The sequence below is a fragment of the Clinocottus analis genome, unplaced genomic scaffold (genome assembly GCF_023055335.1).
Source record: "Clinocottus analis isolate CAN_PGR_092001 unplaced genomic scaffold, fCliAna1.0.p SCAF_21, whole genome shotgun sequence".
NCBI classification, from domain to species: domain Eukaryota; kingdom Metazoa; phylum Chordata; class Actinopteri; order Perciformes; family Cottidae; genus Clinocottus; species Clinocottus analis.
Window position 1 is genome coordinate 11,281,543 of NW_027175943.1, and position 16,012 is coordinate 11,297,554.

The 16,012-nt window shown below is 45.0% G+C and overlaps 1 protein-coding gene across 1 annotated transcript; it reads left to right on the forward strand.

Annotated features, from left to right (window-relative positions):
• Positions 1 to 216: 216 nt before the first annotated feature.
• rce1a (Ras converting CAAX endopeptidase 1a) lies at positions 217 to 8,783 on the forward strand. The gene is made up of 8 exons (XM_068588147.1): positions 217 to 526; positions 1,150 to 1,252; positions 1,361 to 1,444; positions 1,935 to 2,013; positions 2,135 to 2,302; positions 3,414 to 3,485; positions 3,583 to 3,645; positions 4,024 to 8,783. The coding sequence occupies exons 1-8, from the start codon at positions 357 to 359 to the stop codon at positions 4,251 to 4,253; spliced, it is 969 nt and encodes a 322-aa protein (XP_068444248.1). The 5' UTR covers positions 217 to 356; the 3' UTR covers positions 4,254 to 8,783.
• Positions 8,784 to 16,012: the final 7,229 nt, after the last annotated feature.

A 16,012-nucleotide genomic window follows, 5' to 3' on the forward strand; every position in this document is an offset into this window, starting at 1 on the left:
ACGTTAGAAGGAAAATCAGACAAAGGTTGTTTTTTCCTCACCACAAATTGAAACAAAGGAAATGACGAGTGAAGTACCACTTCCCGACACAACGTGGCAGTAATGCTACAGTAAGAATGCCAGCTGCAATAAAAAATAAAAGGAAGAAGAAGTAGTAGAGAGGAAGAAAAAAAGAAGCAATTTCTGATGACGTCGTTATAAAGCGCCCCCCAGCTAGCAACATTAGCTCGCGCCTCGAAGGGGAGAGTGTTGACACCTGCTCGCCGTATGCCGGTGGCTGTTTTATCTCGTTAGATGGTCCACCGACCGCCCCGGTGCCGAGGAGTCGTTTGCTTCAACCTCAACCGGCAGTCGTCATGGCGGAGGAGGAGAACTTGTCGCCGAGCCTGCTGACAGACGGGACCAAGCGCAGCAATGGCGACTTCGTACCGCCGGACGGCTTGTGCTGGGTCTCGGTGCTGTCTTGTCTGCTGCTGGCGTGCTCTTATGTCGGGAGCTTGTACGTGTGGAGGAGTGACCTACCGAGGTGAGCGCGCGCGCGCACACACACGCACACACCGGGGGCCGCATCGCTCTCTGCGCCGGGCTCATCAGTACTAGACATGTTTTACCAAAAAGCTTCAGCAACGTCACAAACCTTTTTACAGCAATCAATCAATCCAACGTGTATTTCAGACTCTAGATCCAGATGAGACTGAACATTAATTACAATATAATCCATACACAATTAAATAATACAAAGTACATATTTTCCCACAATGCCTTCCAAAGTACTAATGTCTCTACAGCATGTTGTACTTAACTGTATGTCTGATCAAACCAAGAGGATTTCATTTTCAGAGTCATTTGGCCGGCAAATAAATTCATACATCAGATATCTTAAGACTTTTGGAAAGTATTAACAACTGCAGCCACAGACCTCACTGGCTCTTTAGTGATATTCTCATGACATTGTTGTAGTCTACTTTAAGTTTCTGTAAGCTTATTGTGTGTGTCCTACGACATTGTCTAGAAATATCATTACAGGTGTTCAGTTGCTCAAACAGATTATCAATATGTTGATTAAAAAGTGGGCTTAAATGGTCGTCGCCAGCTTGAGTTTTTTGTCCTCCGATGATGTGATGAAGGTCTCTGCCGGTCCTTTCTCAGGGATCACCCCACTGTGATTAAGAGGCGCTTCACCAGTGTGCTCATCGTGTCGGGCCTGTCTCCTCTTTTCGTGTTTGCATGGAGGGAATTCACAGATGTCAGGGTGAGTCAGAGTCTCAGAAACCAATCACACCCCTGAGGATTTAACGTGTTAATTTGTTATCGTACGTGTCGCGTAGTCATGTTGCCGTCTGGTGTTTTTGTGTGTCAGACTGGCCCATCGTTGCTGGCTCTCATGGGGATCCGCTTTGAAGGCCTCATTCCTGCAATCCTACTTCCTCTGATGCTCACCATGGTAAGGAACACATCTCCTGTGATCGGTCACGAGTCAGACTTTAACCACCAGGTGTCACTTTCAAGGTTTGACTCAACATGCCAGTGGCTTCCGGCTATCACATAAAAAAAACATAACGCTGTTTACCTGACCGGCCCCTGCTATTGTTTTTTTCCCCCCAGATTCCGTTTAGTTTTTCCCCAAAACCTCCATGTTTTCTGTTTAATTTGGGACGAGAGTTGAAAGAAATGCCCTTTTGCGTTACACAAAATGTCAACAAAAACGACTGCATCTTTTTTTTTGCACACAGTTTTTATTGTATACAACCCGACTTGGCATATTTTAACGAAATCAACAGCTAATGTCATCAAAAGCCGATTTCCTTTTGTGGTGACGAGCCTAGACTATTCCATAAATAAGTCCTACATTTCTAGTAATAAGCCATTTCTTCTCATTAGTAGTGATGTCTGTTGAATCCTGAGAGCCTGTCTTGTGTCGTCCTGCGCTGCAGGTCCTGTTTCTGGGCCCCCTCATGCAATTAGCTATGGACTGTCCCTGGAGCTTCATGGACGGGTTGTGGGTGGCTTTGGGTGAGACCGGCAACGTGCTGGATCGTGTTCACCTTCTTTTTGGATGACGTCACAAATATTGTGCGCCATTGCACACGCTGGCCGTGGTCTCTAAAGACCTGCTCGCTCTGTCCTCCTGCAGACCCGTGGTTCTGGATGTTGTGCCTCAGCGACATGCGCTGGCTGAGGAATCAGGTGGTGGCGCCGCTGACGGAGGAGCTGGTGTTCAGGGCCTGCATGCTGCCCATGTTGGTGCCGTGTGCCGGCCCCCTCGTTGCCATCTTCACCTGCCCCCTCTTCTTTGGAGTGGGTGAGTTCTGCCAAAGTCAGATTCACGATACTCGCAACGTTGCTCAAGCGAATGAGTGGCAGAAGTAGGTCTGCTTATGTGATTGAAAAAGGGGTCTTACTAGTGTTTTCGCAGGTTTAATCTTCATCTCCATGTCAGTGGGAAACTTTGAACCCTATTTACTTCAGCTTTAGTTACTTGGCAGATTCAGATAAACATTATTCCATTCAATCAAATAGTTAATGTATAAAGGATTTATTAAAACAATAAGTCATTATTGGTCCTTAAGGGGAAATTAACAAGCAACCTAGCAATGCAATATAATGCATTCTTTGTATACTGTTTTTAAAAGTCCTCAAAAGGCTTATTTTGCATATCATGATCTCTGAAATTCCCCCAACTCAATTTTTGTTTCCACATCTCGTCACATTTGTCACCACTCCAGTTTGCAGGTCTCCCCAAAACTGAGCTAAAATTAGAGTAATTATTGGATTTAAATTCTCCCGGTGGACACAAACAATCGCTCCAATGAGTTGATCACGCTGCGCTCAGCCTGCAACTGTTTGCTGGCGTGTTAGCCACGTCAGCTTTACGAGGAGATGATGCAGTATGTGAGGGTTGCATATAGAATGCACGTAATAATGCATCACCCGAAGACAGTTATACAAGTTACAAAACTGAAGAGGATTAAGAAGTCTGGGAAGACCAACGGATGCAAATGCAATCATCCAATCACATGCAAGAAACGATATGATGCTGCATTTACATATTGTTCTGCTGCCCCGTTGTGGTCCAAAACCCCCATAAAAGCAGCTTTAATATTACATACCTATTGCTCTGAGATCGAGCAGTCTGTAGATTTATTTCTGAAGTCTGTGGAAATGAATGGAACCAGTGGCTTCTTAGAAACATAGCTTATCTTAAGAAAGATTAGCTGTGAAACATAATCGGGTACTTCCCCTTTAAGGGCTGTGTCTGGCCTTTTGGCCTGGTTTCTGGTCTAAGAGTAACATTCCTGTTTTTAAACTGTAGTTTTGAATCCACGTAGCACTCTCGTGGCTTTTAAAGCAGCAGATTAGTCGGCTGATGTAAATCCAGGATGATGTCACTAACGCCGCCGTCTCGCCTCCAGCTCATTTCCACCACGTGATCGAGCTGCTGAGGTTCAGACAGGGGACGCTGTCCGGGATCTTCCTCTCCGCAGGTTAGCGACGGGTCCGAAGTTGTTTATGTACTGTGACCACGTGACTGTATGGTGGCGGGCGCTGATGATGAGCACCTGTGTTTGTCTGGTCCTCCAGTGTTCCAGTTCTCCTACACGGCGGTGTTTGGGGCCTACACGGCCTTCCTCTTCATCCGAACAGGTGAGGCGGAGCTTTCGCTTCCATCTTTTTGTTGCCCTGCTAATTTAACGTTCGGACGGCGACATGTCTATTATGTTTTTATTATTTTCACATCCAAAAAGAAAATCAAATTGCAACCCAAAAAATTAGTTCTTACTTATGAAGAGATTCATAAGACTTTCATTTTTTAATTCCTGAGTAATATAACAACCAAAGATTATAGACATGGACATGAAGGATGTACAACATTTGGAAAATCTATTTGAAGTATACTCACTTTTATCCAGAGCCAGAAAAAGTCCCCGACCGAACGCTGTGTACCAAATGTTTCCACGTCCCCTTACACCTCCACGCAGCGTCCAGGTCTGTGTCCAGCAGTGTCCTCTTCCTGTGTTGCAGGTCACCTGATTGGTCCGGTGCTCTGCCACTCCTTCTGTAACTACATGGGTTTCCCGGCGGTCAGCACGGCGATGGAGCATCCCCACCGCTTCGCCGTCCTCTCCTCTTATCTGATGGGGGTCCTCCTCTTCCTGCTCTTCCTCTTCCCCTTCACCGACCCCTCCTACTATGGCCTCCCAACACCAGTGTGCACCCTCACCCCCTTCCCTAGCTCCCTCTGCCGCTCCTGACCCATCCCCTCCCCCCCTCTGCTATTGTCTTATCATCGTTTTTTTCTTTTTTCTTTCACGCCAAGTTAAGAGTTCAGGTGAAGTCCAGTTCGGGCCGACGGCACTAACAGCCATTTGGACTAAGTTGCCATGTTCTAAGGACCCTCTATGTCATTAAATCAGCTGAAGCTCCTCTACAGTGACTGTTTGAGTCGGTTGGGGCGGCTTCTGTCACCTTTTTTAGGTTCATTTTGATTAATTGATCAATTCAATCCATGGCGACGTCGTCAAGAATCAGTTCAGGTCGCTGCCCGTCACACTGCGACGGGACGCATTGCATTTCTTAGCGTGGTTAACGCTGCTGAAAGAATGTCAAACATTGGCCAATACATCAGATTTGATATGGTAGATTTGAGTTGTGCTCTCTTAAGACCTGAGCTGAAGTGTTCTGCTACAAGTCCTGATAAGTCGCGTTGGGCTCATTTTGTTCTGTGAGGCTGGGGTTCAGGTTTTTGACTCTAAATTGGGCACTTAGCTGAATCTCAAAGGAGCGGGTCGAGGCCTGGTTCCTCCGTACAGAACCTTCATGTTTTAATGGACTTTCATTATCCTTTGATGACTTGAAGCATCTCTGGAGTGGCTCATGGAAATCTTTTAAGTGGATTGTTGGGAGAAATCTGTTTTTTTATGGCTGCACTGCATTGTGGTCCATGGAGGCACGTTGGCTGGATATGGAAATAAGAACTGCACAGCAGGAACATTTTCTGACGTTATTGGCTTGTTTTTGACCGCGACGTTTCTTCTGCCGGACGCGGTCATTGTTCATACGATGTATTACTAGTTATTTAAATACTTTGTGTATGTTTCAGTGCTGGTGGTGGGTTTCTTTGTTGGTGAATCTGGGTATCGGGATGTTTTAAAGGGGTTTGTTGTTCATTTTTGCTGAAAACGTACTCTGTGTTACTGTCGGTCAAACAATAACGGAGTCCAGACTGCTCTGAAAGGTCGGCCTTTTCCACCTCAACCCCACTGCGGGTGCTGCTTGAGTCTGCTGATGGAGGGACCGTGTGCAGACATCCATAGTTTGTCTGTGGTCCGCGTTGTGTAATCCTTTAGCTTTAGGATTTTTATGCAACATCTCCCAAATTTGAGTTTGTGCAGTCTGAAATGTGTGCGTTCGTGTCCTTACGGAGTATGTTTTGGTCTTGGAGATTATTAGTTGTTGAATATTTTTGAAGCTCTTTTATTTTGAGCTCTTAAAATTGGTCCAGTATTACAGGAGAGCGCCGCTGCCGCCACACGGGCTGTAATGTAATCCTCACCGCCGCTGTACGTCCTCTTATTAAAAGGACCCGACGGAAAAGGTAATTCTTCACCTTTCAGCTGAGCCGGTCTGACTCGCTGGAAAAAGCCTCATTCAGAAATCTCACGAGGCGACAAACGGTAGAAACGTGAGTGACAGTTGGAGAGCCTGCGTCATCTAAATGTTTTTTATTGTTCCAGCTGAATATTTAGCTGGCGAGATATCTTAACGAAGACTTCTTGTGTGTGGCTCAGTGGTTAGCGAGCCCATCTTTCAATCAAAGGGTCGGTGGTTCAAGCCCCGGCTTTGCTAATCCATGTCGATGTGTCCTTGGGCAAGACACTTAACCCCGAATAGCTCCCCGTTGCTGTGTCTGCGGTGTATGAAAGAAATTGTAATTTGCTTTGGATGAAAGCGTCGGCTTGATGTGATGTAATGACAGTCGCTCAGACAATAACAAACAGACTGGATTGAGTAAGCGCCCAGCAAAAAGGTTCTTTTATACGTTTATCATCACGATCTTAACAGATTGTCGGTGGCAGAAAGCAGCACTTCAGTGGCTGTACAATGAGGATGAAGAGCTGCAGACATTACATCACAACTGGTTTGGCCGCTGCAGCGTTCTCACTCAACACCGAACCACTTACAGAAAGTGTTGTCTCCTTTTAGCCACTTCGGGTCCAGGCTGAAAAATACAGAAGTTTCCCTTTTTAACTTTAAATCTGCTTCCCCAGAACTCGGCAATAGCTCGTCCACTAAATGTCATCATTACCTGCGAGGAAAGAAATCAGCAAACCACAAACCGAGACTCAAGAAATACAGACTTTTGTTCGGGACCAACATTTCAGTTGCGACCGTTATTGTGCGCGCTAGACTACTGTGCACTTTTGCAATATTCTCGTCCTCTATGTGGGACATCAAGGTCGCATCACTGGCTTTCGTTTCTTTTCGTTCTTTTTTTTCGATATAAGAATGTTATTTGATTTTAACTGTCAAACTACAAGATAATTCCTAATCTGTCTCGTAGACGTCTCGACTGCAGCTCACAGTCGGTGACATTTGCGGTGCTTCTGATACTGTGAAGAAGAAGTGGGCTGCTGGGTCTTCAGCAATACATCCTCTATATTGGATCCATTTCATGTGACGGAGTGAAGCGGTAGATTCTCATATGTATGTTAATTCTTCTTGGCAGGTCATTTATTGGCAGTAAGAGAACTATTATGAAGTGAGCGTACCTGTAGCTGCCAGCAGAGGGCGCCGCAGCACTTTGTCTGAGGCAGAGCTGCTGGAGGAGGGGGGGGGGGGGCACTGTTTATCGCCCGCTGACATCAGTCATCCGTCACCGGGAAAACCAATCCGCTCTAACTTATTTTAGCCGAAGCTTGGACACAACGATGTGGAGGAGATTGATGCCGAGACGAGGAACCCTGTGGGGAGGATCTCTCTGCTGTTAGACCCTCGTTGTAAAACGTTTGTTCTGCCTCCCACATTGTGCTCCACCAGAGTCCTTTTCCTCAACTTCACAAATAAGCTATGGCACAACGGTTCAGATCACCTTCGCTCCAAGATTACACTTCATTCACGTAGGAATGAATCGTCTTGAACTGGCTGACCAGTTTTTGTGACTTGACGAGTGAAACCCCCCGCAACCTCCTCCCCCGCCCCCCGCCCCGGTTTCTTGTTCTTGTTTTTACACGGGAGCGTTCAAATCATATTTGACTGTATAGAAATGATAACGTGCATCAAATCTATTGAGATCACTTGTATAAAGCCACCATGTGTAGATTGTACAATGCATTTTAAGATGCATCATAGACAATATTTAATATCTTTAGACAGGTTGCGTTTCAAATATGCATCTAAAGGCAAAAAGCCCAGACCTGGTCGCACAAACAAACACACCTACTTTTAAACTAAAGTATTTAAGGACTTGCGTCCTTGCATGCAGCTACATGCAGACATAAATATTTGGAATATCAATTTTTGATCAGGGTTCAATGTAAATGTCGTCGTTTTTTTTTTTGGAATGAGGGCATAAAAACCTGATTTAGTCGATAATGTTTTCACCTCCACACATCGGTCAGCTGGCGGTTTCATTGTCAACATCCAGATGTTACTGTCGTAATGTGAGTGTCGGCACACCATGTCTTTGTTACCACTGGTGGGCGCTATTTGATAGTAAACACATACTGGCTTTAATGAAGAAAAATTTAAACGACACCGATCCAATTATCCACATGGATCAATCTCAGCCATCTCCCCATGCCTCATATTCGCCTTTTCTTTTCTCTTTGGAGCTCTATTATCTCAAACCAAACTCCATTTCCCTGCCCTGCTGCTCCGGCGTGCTGACAAACTGAAGGTTGACTGACTTTATAGATTGAATCGCATGTTGCCAGCTTTTTCCTCTCCTGTTAAAGTCCCACAGCAGTCCTTTTGTTCAAACTTCTCCCTCAATCAGCTAATCCAAATATCTTTATATTTATTTCTGTAAGCGGGGCACAGGTCGAAGGTCTCTCATTTTCTTTCCAACTGTGTGTGTGTGTGTGTGTGTGTGTGTGTGTGTGTGTGTGTGTGTGTGTGTGTGTGTGTGTGTGTGTGTGTGTGTGTGTGTGTGTTCATGCATTGCTCAGCCCAGAAACTCTCCGGAAAAGATTTGCCAACCTCACAAGCACTTTTTCTTTTTCTTCTCTCATGTTGGATCCTGAGCTTTTCAGCTTCCTGTCACCGGCTTAACCTCGGACACAATCGGGGTTAGGGAAACACTAGTTTTGCCTTTACTGCTGTAAAAAAGAGAAAAGAAAAGCTTTGTATTTTCTCCCTGAACGCCGTCCTCAGCCAGCAACAACATCAGTATTTGCTGTTGAAGATGGAAAACCTGTTTTAATATTCAGACAGTGACAGCGAGAGACGCTGCAGAGTCTATTTTTGCTAAGCTTTAGCAGCGCCGTTATTTTAATACACAGCACCCAGAGGAAGAATATTTCAGAACTTGTGAGTGAGCTGGTGAAACTGAACTCCACAGATGTTTATATTGAGCACTATCTTTTGTAATCAGATCTATTTTGGTGACGGGAACAGAGTGTACAGATATGCGCATGTATTTTATGCTCACCGCGTCACACTTGTTGTACAATTCAAGGAAGAGACGACTGAACCGTGTTTTGGTACGACAATCTTTTACAGAAACTTTGGAGACACTGCAAAATAGCTATTTGTAAATAAATGTTTCTTTTTTTTTAACATTGCTGTGTCCGTGTCGTTATTGATGCCTCATCACATTCATGTCTGTTTGTGCAAATGCTGAGGATGTGTTGGCAGTTTATCTGTAATCTCTGTCTTGATTTGACAACAATTCATTTCTCCTATTTCATTATTTTGTAATTAGTTAAAATTAAACATGCAGCCAAAAATCTCTTTGTCGCACCTAACTTGTCAAATACTGTTTCTTGGACTAGCAGGGAAGGCGTGTCTATTTCTGCTTGTGACAAGCATAATGTCTTTTCAAAATAAAAGCCCATGTCCATAGGCAACTTAAAATTTGAGCTCATTTCAAAATAAACATTTGTTCACGGGGAACTTAACCTTTCCATGCTCCAATGTAGGTTTATTTAGTTTTTACTTAATAAAAAATAATCTTTGCTAGGTTAAGAAAAAGATTATTTTATTCAGGAATAGGTTTATTGTTATGTAACTGGCCTTAGCGACACATCAAAAGTAAAGTAACTCCTGGATGGCTGTGCATTCCCATGCTCTACTTCTCTCAACATGTTGTCTCTCACCACTTTTGCTGTCAAAAGCATAAAATGCCCCAATAAAACAAAACAAATGTGAAGTTTTTCCTGCCGTTCTACTCAGCAGCTTCAGTGCTGAAACGCCACGCTGTATGAAACGTAAAAACAATGTGGAACGCATATGAACAAGCTGACACGGGGCGAGTTAGGGAAGACACTGAAAACTAAGCCTGTGTTTTGAAATATAGATTTTCTTTACACTGTGAATCAATTTTGTTTATGGTGGCCCATCCACCGTACACGCGCTTGAGCGGAGTCGTACAGAAAGGGGTATCAGGAGATAGCAGCCCAGCGTTGTGGCTGTGGGCTATTTTTTTCATTATAAACTTGAAAGGGCTCCATATTGAGCCCTCTGTGTGGTTTGCTTCCTGCAAGTTTCACCAGTTAAACAAAAAAAAACAATATAACTCGAGGGTGGTATGAGTGAATGTGGACGATCCGTATATGTTCCTGCTTTTTGGATTATTGTCAGTCGTAACTGTAAATTGTATTGTATTTATACCGTATGTACTCAGTAAACTGACCCAGTAATGTCAGTTACACAGCACGTAAAGTAGCTGTCAAATGTTGCTCTGGCTTTTCCGATGTATTAGTGGTTCGGTCATGTGGCTTGAATTTCACAGCTCTTCTCATATCTCAACTTCCAGATGTACAAGTTGATCTCCCCCAGTCCTGTTTGGTTTTTATAGTCTTGCACTCGAGAGAAGGAAACTTGTGATTGACAGTTGACAGAGGAGCATCTCGCTCTGTTCATTTTTGCTGCATTAAAATTCAGATGGATCCCCGAGCGGCAGAGGAAATCAAAAGGGGCAGAATGTCCCGTCGGAGGGAGATGCCGTTCGCTCTGTGTGCTGCTGAAAATGGAGGGGAAATCACTGCATTTATCAACCCGGGTGTTATGCTGATAATTGCAGCCATTGCGACTAAAGGGTCACACCGACTTTGCTCCCCGGTGAGTCTGTTTGGCAAAATTGCCTCAACGCCATAAAAAATTGGTTGGTGGATAATTTTCTACAGCTGAATTGGGACCAAATGGAGGTTGTTACATCCACCCATCTGGTGTAGTCCTGATGCTGATAAAAAAGTTTTTTCCCTTCACCTGTCATTTTAAAAAGTCCCTGATTACAAGTGGTCCAAAACACTGTAGCTAAAAAATAACCGCTTACCATGCAGGACCAACATATAGAAACAGACAAACACTCACATCCACACCGACGGGCACTTTAAATAAACCTGAGCTGTATGTATTTGGACTGTGGCGGGAAGCTGGAGAACCCGGAGAGAACCCACATCGACATGGGAAGAAAACATGCAAACTCTACACACTGTCAATCCTGGGCTAGCCCCTCTGTGGAGATGGTTGTGGATTACAGGAAGAGCGCAGCCCCACCTTCCCCTCTCGCCCTGCATAACTCCCCCGTTGACGCTGTGGAGTCCTTCCGCTTCCTGGGCTCCGTCATCACCCAGGACCTCAAGTGGGAGCTGAACATCAGCTCCATCACTAAGAAGGCCCAGCAGAGGATGTTCTTCCTGCGGTAGCTGAAGAAATTCAACCTGCCAAAAACAATGATGTACTTCTACACCGCCATCATTGAGTCCATCCTCTGCTCCTCCATCACCGTCTGGCACGCTGCAGCCACTGCCAAGGACAAGGCAGCGCATCATCCGCTCTGCTGAGAGGGTGATTGGCTGCAATCTGCCGTCCCTCCAGGACTTGTTTGCTTCCAGGACCTTGAAGCGGGCAGGGAAGATTGCGGACGACCCCTCTCACCCTGGACATAAACTCTTCGAGTCCCTTCCCTCTGGCAGGAGGCTGAGGTCCATCAGGACCAAGACCTCCCGCCACACAAACAGTTTCTACCCAGCAGCAGTCGGGCTCATCAACAGAGCCCGGGTCCCCCACTGACTGACTCTGTCTCCCCAGGACCTTCCCTTCTCTCCCCTGCACCTCGGTCCACATCGCACATTCAAAGTCACTCGCCACTTTACTCATCACCTGTCACTTTCAACATTCATTACCTCATTCTGTGCACTTTACTTACCTTTGCTCTTATTATTATCATTATTGATCGTTACCCCTTCATTTTTTATTTTACTGCACATTTACTGCATTTACTTATTGACTTACTTGTTTTTTATCCAAATTTTATACTTTCACTTGTACAGTTAAATGTTCCTTGTTGTTGTTGTTGTTGTTGTGTTTTATGATGCACCCTCCGCCAAGACAAATTCCTCGTTTGTAATAACTTATGTGGCAATAAAACATTTCTGATTCGGGCTGTAAAGGGCGATATACACTCTTGCCACTACAAGTGCGGCTGGCCACACAGTTGCATCGACGGACTCGTTTTGGTTTATGGTTCCCGTGCCTTTTCCATACGCAAGAACAGTAGGTGGCGCAACGACCGTTTAAAGTGGACCTGCACACCTACGTTCACCGATATCTCCCTCCAGGAATTTACCTCCATCTGCGTGTCCTTATGCTCATATTTGCGGACCTCTTCAGCCAAACGTTCTTCAACGGGATCCATTGTTCATGTTTCTGCTATGGCTTTCAAAAAATAGCAGTATTATGCTATGAAACCGGATATGCGAGACTCAGAAAGGACGTGGTTAGCAGACCAATCACAGTCTTGCGGGCTGCGAACGGCTTGCGCAGCTTTGTTGGATAGTCAGACATTGTGGGCGACGCACACAAGAGGGCTTACCGGGGCTTGCATCTCTGCGTAAAACCCGAGTATAAGGACCCTTAAGTCGACCTAATTCTTGGTTGCGACAATCAATCACCTTTCCGTCTGTAACCACAAAACAACCAGAAAGTGTCCGCTGTGGCCACTCAGTGCTTGATTCGCAACCACAAAGTAACCACAAAATGGCTTCTCCTAGCTCACAGAGACTCAAGATGATTGACGAGAACGCCCGACTAAGATTGTTTATGTCAGTTCAACTGCGAGGTCACAGAGCCCACGGACACTTAGGGTGAATGACCACAACGGCCAACTGATTGTTTTTCTTCTTATCAACAAGACTGCGATTGTCTGGGTGATAAGGATTTCCCAGCAGCTCAAGATGTTGGTCTATAGTGCTTCAGAGTAACAAGCAAAAAGACACTAGAGGAAAAAAATGTTGTTTAGGAAACATGGCCGAATGGTGCACCAAACAATAAACTACATTAACAAATCAATGTCTTCCAGTAACAAAGAAAACATGGTTTATCGAAAGTGGATGCAGCGTTTGCAACAGTAACCTGAACAATTTTTTGATGAAAAATCATGAACCAGATATATAAAGGACATTACATATGGGATTTGAAAATTGATTTCACTAGTATTTTACATGTATGTATACTTTTTTGGAAGTTATATGTTGTAGCGACCCTGTACAGGTGCCTGGCAGTTGGGAGGAGTCGCTCCATCACTTCTCGCTCTCGTCGGCCAATCACAGGGACGCTGTGTGCGTGATGGTCGGGTTGCGGCGCTGTGATTGGTGGAACAGACGGGAGGCGGGGTGCTAGCGTTGTAGACAGGTACATGAATTAACCTGCATTGCAAGGAAACCAGCAGTCGTGAGTGTGGACGCTACAATGTATATATTTTTTTTTCTCAGGATAAGTTACAATCTCAAAATTAAGATGTTGATTGTGTTTCAGAATGTTCCTTTTTGGTCACAGTTCAGCTTTCAATCTCATCTCCTGCACTCACTCACTTTGGTATTACCTCGTCTGAATCAGAACCATTTATTGCCACGTATGCTTTAGCGTACAAGGAATTTGTCCTGCATACATTTAACATTTAGACAAACATTTAACAGTAAGCAGAGTGCAATAACAGGAAGCATGAATATTTCCAATCGCCTACAAGGAAAAAACTGTTGTTGTGGCGTGAGGTCTTGGTCCTGATGGACCTCAGCCTCCTGCTAGAGGGAAGGGATTCAAACAGTTTGTGTCCAGGGTGAGAGCGGTCCTCAACAATCTTTCCTGCCCGCTTCAGAGTCCTGGAAGCGAACAAGTCCTGGAGGGACTGCAGATAACAGCCAATCACCCTCTCAGCAGAGCGGATGATGCGTTGCAGCCTTGCCTTCTCCTTGGCAGTGGCTGCAGTGTGCCAGACGGTGATGGAGGAGCAGAGGATGGACTCAAGGATGGCGGTGTAGAAGTACATCATCATTTTCTTTGGCGGGTTGAATTTATTCGACTGCCTCAGGAAGTACATCCTCAGCTGGGCCTTCTTAGTGATGTTGCACACAGTGGGTGTAGCGTCACAAGCGCCCATCTTGGACACCATTAGCTCCTATTAGCCAATTTTGGACGTAGCCGACATGACGCAGTTTACAGTCTTTTCGCCGGCATTTTCTTCAGCGATCGCCAAAAAAGTGTAAGTAGTATTACTTTATACATATCCACAAATCTACGAGTTAAATTTCATGAACTAGTCTAAATACTCTGTATTTTCATTGTACGTACATGAGTTAGCATATGAGTGTATTTTAAAGCTAGCGTTACACTACTTTGTCTAGCCGATGAAAATACACCATCATGTGTAACGGGATCTGGAGCCGAGGGGAGTAAGGGAGGCGCGCTGGTAAACATGTTTGATGTCTGAAAAAAAAGCTGTTTGTTTGCAGCTCTGGAACATGAAGGCAGACATAATTAAATGTTTTTCTTGTTTTTCTCAAGCCAGGCTACACCAAGTATTTTCATGCACAATGATCTTACTAATACATATTGCAAATCATGTTGGTGTGTGTGTGTGTTTGAGAGTGAGAGAGACTGTCAGTACATTTGTTGAAGGTCATCAGTGGCTCTTATGATTAGAAATATGGTTGGTATAGATACACCTGCAATATAATGCAGTGCTAGTTTATATATAAGTTTCACCAAAATGTAATATTGTTGAATGTGATTTATGTTCCTGCCTGAAAAGATAATAAGAGACAGAGCAAAGGAAGAAAAGAAGAAGCAGAAAAGACTTGAAAAAAGCTGTTTTGTGTGCGAGTTATTTCCTTTATAGGAGGATACAGAAAAGAAAAGTTGGATATAGAAATTGTAAAACTGCAATAGTTTAAGGTAAATATATAAATATGTATATCTATGCATGTGTCTATGCATGATAATCTGGCAATTTATATAATTCATCAACATTATTAAGACATTTAAAACTAAATTTGATTTCATTTTTGACTGCCAAAATGAATGTGTATTTGCAGATGCCAAGCATCCGGCAAATGCAGAAGAGGAAGATGAGGAAGTGGACCCATGAGGCCATGGCGCAGGCCCTACAGGAGGTGAAAGCAGGCAGGCTCAGTCCAGCCTCGGTGACCGAGTCAGTGGAAGGGTGTCCTCTGACTTTGGGCCATGTCAGAAGACATTCCTCACCCCTGCAGATGAGTATTCCCAGGTTGAGTACTTCTTGTACTCTGTCAGTCATGGTTTTTGAAGCCTGGCCCACGCTCTGGCCCTATATAATCACCGCCATCAGGTAGCCCCCAAGACCGGGCTTGGCCAGTTGTGGTGGCTTAACTTCCTGGAGCAGTAGACATTATTGACTGTGGGAGGGCATCCTGCGCCAAGAGGGGGCCAATAGAGGGGTGTTTTAGACTCCTTACCGCCACCCTGGAGGAGCACAGGTTGAAGGAGAAACCCCGTCAGGTCTACAACTGTGACAAGACAGAGTTTCAGCTGGACTCCTAAGTCCATCGTGCCCTGGGGGCCTAAACAGGCTTACAGGCAGGCTCAGGGACCCAACGACCACACAACACTCCCGGCCTGCCTCAACACGGCTGGGTGTCCCCCCTTAGATCATCTAGGGTGGTTCTCGATGCTAAAATATGAATGTATCACTGTCCAAATGTAGTTCTGTCCACACTGCTGGAAGTCGCCAGCAGTGTACATTGACAGTGAGCTGTTTGGGAAGTGGTTTGTCAGGCACTTCCTAAAGTTCGCCGTGAAGGAGCGCCCGCTGCTTTCAAGGGTCCTCAGAGACTCCCACCAGAGGGTGAAGGATCAGAGAGTAGTGGTGGCTGGGTTCATGAGGTGTGGCATCTGAATGGTCACGGGTTATGTTGTCCGGGCCGCAATACTTTCTTAGGATTCAAAAAAGGATTGCCCTGTCACTGTTACCGTCAGTGTAGAATAGATAGTGAGGAGCACTAAAAGGCAAAAGTGGAGTTTCAAGGCGGGATGACCTTTCATAATCACACGGCGAATGCTTCAGATAAGGTCCTCCAGAAGGTGTTTCTGCATCCAAATGATGTTCTTCTCAGGTCACAAAAGGGGATTGAAATATTTCAGCAGCGGTGTTGTGAGGACAATGTTTATCTTGATGCCACAGGCAGCATGAAAAAAAAAAGACAAGGGGTCGCCTCCGTTTACGAGCTGGTCGTCAGGAATGTCCAGAAAAACTCTGCTCCCTTGCCAGCCGTGACGTATTTGACCTGTGACCCAACCACAGGCATTCCAGACTGATGTTGCAAAGGCCTATGGACATAAAGGCATGCGATCCCCTATAATGATGATTCGCGATGGGTCAATGGCATCAATGCAAGCAATATGTTTGTCCTTTGCCCCAAAAAATCTGCATGATATAATAATAAATTGCCACTACAACACTGCAAATAGATATGCAACAAAGACTGACTTTGAGGTGTCCATTCTTCAACGCTGCCAAGTCACGTTATGAAGAATG

Excerpts from the sequence above, each read along its gene's own strand:
- rce1a (XM_068588147.1), top strand. The coding sequence starts at position 357 with ATGGCGGAGGAGGAGAACTTGTCGCCGAGCCTGCTGACAGACGGGACC. Across the intron at positions 527-1,149 it reads TGGAGGAGTGACCTACCGAG|GGATCACCCCACTGTGATTA; the intron begins GTGAGCGCGCGC and ends GTCCTTTCTCAG. Across the intron at positions 1,253-1,360 it reads GGGAATTCACAGATGTCAGG|ACTGGCCCATCGTTGCTGGC; the intron begins GTGAGTCAGAGT and ends TTTGTGTGTCAG.